General features: G+C 53.4%; 1 protein-coding gene across 1 annotated transcript; it reads right to left on the bottom strand.

Annotated features, from left to right (window-relative positions):
• Positions 1–221: 221 nt before the first annotated feature.
• LOC103192382 (tubulin beta-2B chain) lies at positions 222–3,045 on the bottom strand. The gene is made up of 4 exons (XM_007935362.2): positions 2,989–3,045; positions 1,999–2,107; positions 1,679–1,789; positions 222–1,282 (listed from the first exon to the last, which is right to left on the bottom strand). Exons 1-4 carry the CDS (start codon positions 3,043–3,045, stop codon positions 222–224), a joined length of 1,338 nt encoding a protein of 445 aa, XP_007933553.1.
• Positions 3,046–8,016: the final 4,971 nt, after the last annotated feature.

Below are 8,016 nucleotides of genomic sequence, written 5' to 3'. Positions count from 1 at the left end.
AGTAGCTCAGAAATATTGCAAATGTTACATTGAAGTAATCAATATTACAAATAAAAAAAAGGAAAACAAGTGACAGGCAACAGTGAAGAGCACCAGAGACCCAGCGCACACCTAAATATACCATGCTTCTTTCCTTCAACTGCCAGGAGATTTTACCAGTATGCCCCCCTCCCCCTTGCTTTCCTCCTAAATCTTTCCCTAACCTGCTTTCAGTTCTGATTTTAAGCCTCATCCTCGCCTTCCTCCTCCTCGAACTCCCCTTGCTCATCAGCTGTGGCATCCTGGTACTGCTGGTACTCAGACACCAGGTCATTCATGTTGCTCTCAGCCTCAGTGAACTCCATCTCATCCATGCCCTCACCCGTGTACCAGTGCAGGAAAGCCTTGCGCCGGAACATGGCCGTGAACTGCTCAGAGATACGCTTGAACAGCTCCTGGATGGCTGTGCTGTTGCCAATGAAGGTGGCTGACATCTTGAGGCCACGGGGTGGGATGTCACACACAGCCGTCTTCACGTTGTTGGGGATCCATTCCACGAAGTAGCTGCTGTTCTTGTTCTGCACATTGAGCATCTGTTCATCCACCTCCTTCATGGACATGCGGCCCCGGAAGATGGCAGCCACAGTGAGGTAGCGGCCATGGCGGGGGTCACAGGCGGCCATCATGTTCTTGGAGTCGAACATCTGCTGGGTGAGCTCGGGCACTGTCAGGGCCCGGTACTGCTGGCTACCCCGGCTGGTCAGGGGGGCAAAGCCGGGCATGAAGAAGTGCAGCCGGGGGAAGGGCACCATGTTCACTGCCAATTTGCGGAGGTCTGCATTCAGCTGGCCTGGGAAACGCAGGCAGGTGGTGACCCCGCTCATGGTGGCTGACACCAGGTGGTTGAGATCCCCGTACGTGGGGGTGGTCAGTTTCAGGGTACGGAAGCAAATGTCGTACAGGGCCTCATTGTCAATGCAGTAGGTTTCATCTGTGTTCTCCACCAGTTGGTGGACAGACAGAGTGGCGTTGTAGGGCTCAACCACGGTGTCTGACACCTTGGGAGAGGGCATGACACTGAAGGTGTTCATGATGCGGTCGGGATACTCCTCCCTGATCTTGCTGATGAGCAGCGTGCCCATCCCGGACCCTGTACCGCCCCCCAGTGAGTGGGTCAGCTGGAAGCCCTGGAGACAGTCACAGCTCTCAGATTCCTTCCTCACCACATCCAGCACCGAGTCCACCAGTTCTGCTCCCTCTGTGTAGTGGCCCTTTGCCCAGTTATTGCCAGCACCACTCTGGCCTGCCAGAGGGAAAGGGACTTCATCAGTCACTAGTGTTTTGATTAAATTCTTATGTTAAACCCCTTAATATAGATCAATGAGTCAGCACTTAGACAAAATTATTACCACCAAAGTGACCAGACATTAAAATATTTGGCCATAGATATAAATAAGGAAGGCTAGGACATCAGGCGGTGTTTTGTTCTGCTGTGCATGGGGTCTCTATGAGTCAGAAGCCACTTGACAGCACCTAACAACAACAACAGGACATCTGGCTATTATAAGATGAAATTTATATGAGGATTAAGTTGGCCCACAATGGATGTTCTTCAAACATCCTTTCAGCAGCCCTGCTCTCCCCTGTGGACTGTCCAAGGTAAAATGATCCCACACCATTCAGTTATGCAGGCACTTACCGAACACGAAGTTGTCGGGCCTGAAGATCTGGCCAAATGGCCCTGACCTGACTGAGTCCATCGTGCCAGGCTCCAGATCCACCAGGATGGCCCGTGGCACATATTTGTTACCTGCGCAGAACAAAAGCTGGATTGAGACCTGAAGGCGGAGCGCTATGCTTCCTCCTTGCGAACAAAAGAGGACTAGGTTTTCAAAGGACTAGGGTGGGCACAAGGAAGTCCAGTGAAGAGTGGGAGCCCTAAGTCCTCTGTGTTGACCTCTTTGGGGCCACACCCGAGGCCTTCCCAGAGAAAAGAGGGCGAGGGGTAAAGGCATTTACCAGTGGCTTCATTGTAGTAGACATTGATTCTCTCCAACTGCAAGTCACTGTCGCCATGATAACTGCCAGTGGGGTCGATACCGTGCTCATCACTGATGACCTCCCAAAACTGAGACAAGAAAAAAGCCGCATTTTAGCCATGCACCGCACGCAGAGAGGCCCCTCACAATTAAAAAAACCTTCGACTCTGTTGCCACAACCCAATCTTTAGGGAGTTTTTAGGCGGCTTGACTATGGTACTGGCTATCCAAGGTCAGAAGAAAGACGAAATTGGGAGTTTCTCGGGAAAACAGCTGCTCCAGTCTGGGGTCGCGCGCCGGAGGTGGGAGGTGCTTGGAGCTCTCCCGGCCGCGTGGGGTCCCGAGGCCCGGGTACCAGTGGCAGCAGCTGGGCTGGGAAGCAGGTTCATGGTTGAGGGCGGTGGCGGTGGGGCTCGCAGGGGACTCAGGCCGGAGGGTAGGGGGTGGGGCGAGGACTGAGCTTAAGGAGGGTTACTTTACATTCATAGCACGTCCCTCCACCGCTCTACAATCACTCTCCTCCCCCGCCCTCAGCAGCCAGACTCCGGTTCAAACAAGTAAAATTCATTCTCCTCGCCGCCCAGCCCCGCCCGCGGCAAACCCGCGGCCCCGCAGACACACACACCTCCCAGGCGACACTGCGGACTGAGCAAGAAATAAACCGAGGAGTGGCCGAGAGACCAAGTGAAAGGCAGGAAAAATCAAAGAAAGCATCCGGAGGGGTGGCCTCGAGCACTGGTTCTCTGTTTAGGGCGCGGCCACGCCCCACTACAGCAGCAAAGAGCGTAGGGGAAGCTCTACACTAGCTGAGCCGCGCCAGTCTAGGACCAAGCTAGCGCCCAGCTGGCCATAAGGACAAGCTCCTCCAGGACCCAGGGGTTACTGGCCCGGCCCCTCCCCGGTGCTCCTGTCCCCAGCCCTGCCCAATTCCTGGGGACACCCGCCCAGCCCCTCATTGGGGCAGGCCCACCTTGGCGCCGATCTGGTTGCCGCACTGGCCCGCCTGAATGTGCACGATCTCACGCATGGTGTTTCGCTAGCTCCCTTCCCGGCTCTAGGCTGTGTCCGCTGGATCTGTCGGTCCTTCCCTACACACCCAGTCCAAGAGCACGAGGATTGCACTTAGGAACCGACCCGCTGAGAACAAGGGTGCCGCGGGCTCGGCCTTTTATGTTGGGGGGCGGGGCGCCCGCGCAGGCCGCGCCCCCAGCCCGAGCCCCCCAGTCCTGGCTCAGTAGGGCTCGGTGACGTAATCCTCCAAGCCCTGGGGACAAACAGGGGTACGGGCCCCACAGCCAATCAGCACAGCCTGGCGGCCCGGGAGAGGGGTGGGGCCTTCGAAAGTGAGGTGGGGGGCGTGCGCATTGTCTAAGGGGAGGAGGGGGATAAACTGGATAGCGGGTAGCGAGGCGGTGATGGCCTGCGAGTGCCGGTCTGCGGGTGTAGTAGGGGAACTAGGGTCCTGGACACTGGAAAGGGGGAAAGGCAGGAGTAGGTGGAGGGGCCAGCAGGTGCCGACAGGTGAGTGGTGCATGTGGCTAGGGCTGCGCTGCTCGAGTGGATTACGGCTCTTCCTCAGCCTGAGCCCCAGCTCTCACCGCCCACCTGCTGCCAGTGAAGCTACTATACCCGTTTCTCAGCCCTGAACGCCAAAGGCTGCCCAGAGGTAGACCTCTCGCTACACACAGCCTCCGGGACAGATCGGAGGCCCTTGACGGAAGTCCTATGTAATGGGGACGTTGGTGTCTGAGGGGCGAGCCCGAGCACTGGCGATTCAAGAGTCCCAGGTTGCCGTCGGCCAGTTCCCTTCTTTGTCTTACTCAAGGGCCATTTCTTCCTTTCCCTGCATCTCAACACCCAGGTCTCGGGCTATCTCGGCCGTCCCTGCTCTTGTTTATCCCTTCCTAGAGTCAGAAGCGCTCGGACTGCGGCTGAGGTCCCCTCCCACCTTGCGGGCCTGGCTTTTGCTCCCTGTGAGTGGACATGGGCGTGGCTGGCCGTGGACCTTGGTCAATTCCGCGGGCAGAAATGGGTGTGGGTGTCGGGGCGGGGCTGCCGGCGGAACAAAGATATGGGATCCTGTCGGCAACTTCGGTCTTAAAATCAGCCTGGAGCTCCTAGTTCCGGCCTCAAAGGGTGGCGGTTGAGTGCCTAGCCGCAAACATTCGTGTTGTCTATTCATTGTGCGCCGGACCCCGCGGCGGATGCAACCGTGAGGGAGCAAGGAGACCCACCACGAGGTCCCCAGCCTTGTGCTGCGGTTAAGGGTGGGACTCGCCTAAAATCTGCAGCACTGGCGAGGTAGAGGCCACCGGGACACAAGCGCACCAACAAGCGCATGCGCAGACGCAGAGCAGGACCCTCCCCTGCAAAAATCCGCAGTCTGGGTATTTGATGGTGAAGCTGATCTCTTTGTTGCTCTTCATGTCTCTGTCTCTTTCTCTCTCTACGTGTGTGTGTGTGTGTGTGTGTGTCTCCAGAGGACTATTGTGAGTACGCTGGAGGGAGAAAGGGAGGGAAGAGAGTGGCAGATAACGTCCACTGCAGACCCGAAACCCATTCCCTTCAAAGCTACAAGGGGGTTGCCCCTCCCCCGACGCTGGGCAAGTTGTCTGCTAGAGCATTGACTCCTTTTCACCCTCTGGCAAGAGGGGCTTCCCACAGTGGAATAGGGCCTGCAGCTGTTGAGTGCGACCCTCCCAAGACTATCGGCAAGCTGTCCTCGCCTCCTTTTCCCGCTGGGGCCGGGGGTGGGGGGTGGGGCTTTCACCTCGACGCTAAAACAAAGAGAAGTCGACAGAACAAAAACCCAGCCGCTCCCCAGCAAACACACCCTGAGCCCAGGCTAGCGCTCGCGGAGCAGGGTTCCCCAGACTCTGGCTCCTGTCTGGTTAGAGTGGGGTTGAGCGAGAGCGAGCAGAGCAGAGGTCCGCACAAATGCCCCACTCGAGGTTCACAGACGCAGTCCTTGAGGACCCCCGGTCAGAGCCGGAGTTTCTAATCCAGCTCTTGCAGATGCAGAAACCGTCGAGGGCAATCAATTCCTGAGGTCACACAGTGACCTAAAAACAGGGCTCGGGCTGGAGTCTCGTCGACTGGCACCAAGCCCTCGGGAAGGTGACTGCGTAGTGGGCGAAAGGGCGGTGGCAGGTGTAAGCTCCCGGCGCAGACAGAGGCTTAGTTGCACTAGCGCTGAGATTGTAGACGCACCAGAACCGTCCGCCCTGGTTGCGAGCGCCGAGGAGGAACCAGATGCACAGCGTTCGGGGTCTCCTCTGTTCCACGCGGTGTAATGCGAACCCGCCGGCCGCCTCCCTCACCTAACAGTTTTATTTTTCAACTTCGGTTTCTGAGCCAGATCTCCGCGAAGCATTGGGGGAAAACACTTGTTCGAGATTATGTACACGAAAGGACCCTTCCCTCTCGGGTTTCCTTAGGGGAGGGGACTTGGAAAGAAGATCCTGGAAATAATCCCCTTGGGGAACTTTTGGTCAGAGCTCTACTTTCTTTTTATGTCCGTATTCCCAGCTCCCACCCCACCCGCCAGGGAGGACAAGCCAAGCAGGCCTTCTAATAACCAGTTCTCCTCCACTCCCACCGCATTTGGAATTACGGTGTTGAATATTTTTATTTTCACCAAGAGATGATTTGCTGTTGAAAGGCTGAACGCTGATGACCCCATGTCTTTTCCTGAAGCCCTTAAGTTTATGTGCTGTTTTTTAAAAAATCATCTTTATTCCATGTAATTCTCCAAAAGAGACCAGCAGGGACTTTCACACATACACACACACACACACACACACACCAAATCCTATTGTGTTACATTTTCAGTTGGGGTCCAGCATTTCTTTTTGCCTGCTTATTATTATACGTAATTCCTCTCAATCTAGACAGGAAGGTTTCAAGAGCATGTATTTCATCATTACTTCATTCCATTAGCTAAGTGATGAACTAGTATTTTAAAATTTCGCCTTTCTAGAGACAGTTTTTTGGTTAGAGACAGTTGTAGAAATATCCCTGTGTAACAGAAAATTCCACATTTCCTTTTTTCCACATATCTGTTCTACATTTGTTTCACATAATTGATTGTACAGCTGAGGTGAGCAAGTTATTCTCTAAACTGTTAAAATTATATTTCCTCTCAAATTTTTCAGACTATTTTCAATGACAAATTCTCAAGTGATCTCACTTTTGTCTGTTACACAGATAGATGGAGGCATTGTTTTAAGTAATTGAGGCAGGTTGATAGAAAGGCAGATTCACGTAGATGATTTTTTCACGTAGTGAATTTTAGAAGCGCTGCCTTCTCAATGCAAAGTATATTTTTCACGTTTGTGTTGCTCTTACAAAACATATAGCTTTCAGATTTTCTCCCACAGCCAGTGTGCATTCACCCCTTAACACTCAGCCCGCAGCTCCACTGCCAACAGTCACCTCCGCAGCCTTGCGGTACGCGGTTGCCTAGCAACGCACACTTAGCCAATGAGGGAAGAGAAACTGAAAGAAAGCGTCTGCAGATCCATCATTATTTCCTCTTTTGCTCTTCTCAATGCTCTCCGGTTTAAAATATTGGAAAGCTACCAACTCTAACATTTATGTGAAGTGATGAAATGTCCAGAGGACTTGGGCTACTACCGCGACGGGGTGGCAGGCTCGTATTGTGAGGGTGAGGGCGATGGTAGGCGATTCTGGAAACCCACAGAGATGCAAGCTCGTCCGTCCTCATTCCACTCCCGCTCCCTTTCCTCCCGCCGGATGGGGCCTAGTCGCCCAGGCTCTGTATTCAAAGGGGCAGCGGTCCATGCCCAGCCTGGGGCTCAGTGGAGACCCAGTTCCCAGGTAACAGAGGGCTGGAATGAGAAGAGAATCCGAATTTGTAAGCGCAACCCAGTGCGGAAACATTTGCCTCTTTGTTCTTCAGGAAGGCGGGGTGTTTCCCAGAGCTGGCCATTTGAATTTGGGTTTAAATGGCCTCTATGCAGACTGAAAGTGCTGCTGTTTCTCAGAAGAGAATTACCTTCTTTCTAATACAAATCGGCCGGGAGAGTGGAGCCTGGCTTTAGGAGAAGCCATTTCCCTTTTACAGGCAATGTCATCCTCCCCCACACTATGAATTATTTCTAAGGTTCTTAGACGGGTGAGGGAGGGCAGCCCCGGAGAATGGGAGCTCAGTGAATCCTAGGAAAACGGCATTTCGTGACCTAGAGCGAGATTCTACAGAACGCAGAAACAACAGACAGAAAAGTACTTTTAAATGGAAACATCAGAAAATAGTAAGAAGTAGACATGGTTCTGGCAAGTTGCACTGGGTGAAAAGTAGATAAATTCCCTGTAAAATGAATGAGGCACCAGGGAAAATAAGATGGGCAGCCATCTTAAGTTCCAGCAGCAGGTTACTATGATACTGATGTGATTCTAAGGCTGTCATTATGCATTAGGAACTGTTCTGCCAGCAATTGCTGCTGCCAGCTCACACTAGCTCTTCTAAATCAGTCCTGGAAACTTTGCTTGCCATCTAACTAAAGTTAAAGTATACATATTCAGGGAGCTCTGGTGGCACAGTGCCTAAGGTATTTATCTGACTGCTAGCTAGAAGGTTGGGGGTTCAAACCACCAGCCACTCTGCAGAAGCAAGCCTGGGCAATCTACTTCCTTAAAGCTTTACTGCCTCGGAAACCAAATGGGGGTCGCTATGAGTTGCAATCCACTCCACGGCAGTGGATTTGTTTGTTTTTGGTTGTATGAGTATTCAGATAGAAACATACCTACACCTACATATGTCAGCCCCAGGGTTACAGGTGAGGAGAGACAACTCAGGGACGCCCAAGGTAGTAGGTGGGAAGAGCAGGAGAGAGGGGATTAAAAGCCAGGAAGCCAGAGATAAGAGCAATCAGCCAAAGGGATTAGGTGAGGAGAGGAAACTCAGGCCCGCCCAGAGTAGCAGGCCGGAAGAGCAGGAGAAAGGGGATAAAAGCCAGGAACTCGGACAGAGGAGCAG

The sequence above is a fragment of the Orycteropus afer genome, unplaced genomic scaffold, assembly GCF_000298275.1.
Source record: "Orycteropus afer afer isolate SDZICR_OR568_19922 unplaced genomic scaffold, OryAfe1.0 scaffold00027, whole genome shotgun sequence".
In the NCBI taxonomy this organism is placed as follows: domain Eukaryota; kingdom Metazoa; phylum Chordata; class Mammalia; order Tubulidentata; family Orycteropodidae; genus Orycteropus; species Orycteropus afer.
Note: the sequence above shows the minus strand (reverse complement) of the source record. Positions and strands in the feature narration are given on the sequence as shown.

Excerpts from the sequence above, each read along its gene's own strand:
- LOC103192382 (XM_007935362.2), bottom strand. The coding sequence starts at position 3,045 with ATGCGTGAGATCGTGCACATTCAGGCGGGCCAGTGCGGCAACCAGATC. Across the intron at positions 2,108-2,988 it reads GCAACCAGATCGGCGCCAAG|TTTTGGGAGGTCATCAGTGA; the intron begins GTGGGCCTGCCC and ends TTCTTGTCTCAG. Across the intron at positions 1,790-1,998 it reads CTACTACAATGAAGCCACTG|GTAACAAATATGTGCCACGG; the intron begins GTAAATGCCTTT and ends TGTTCTGCGCAG.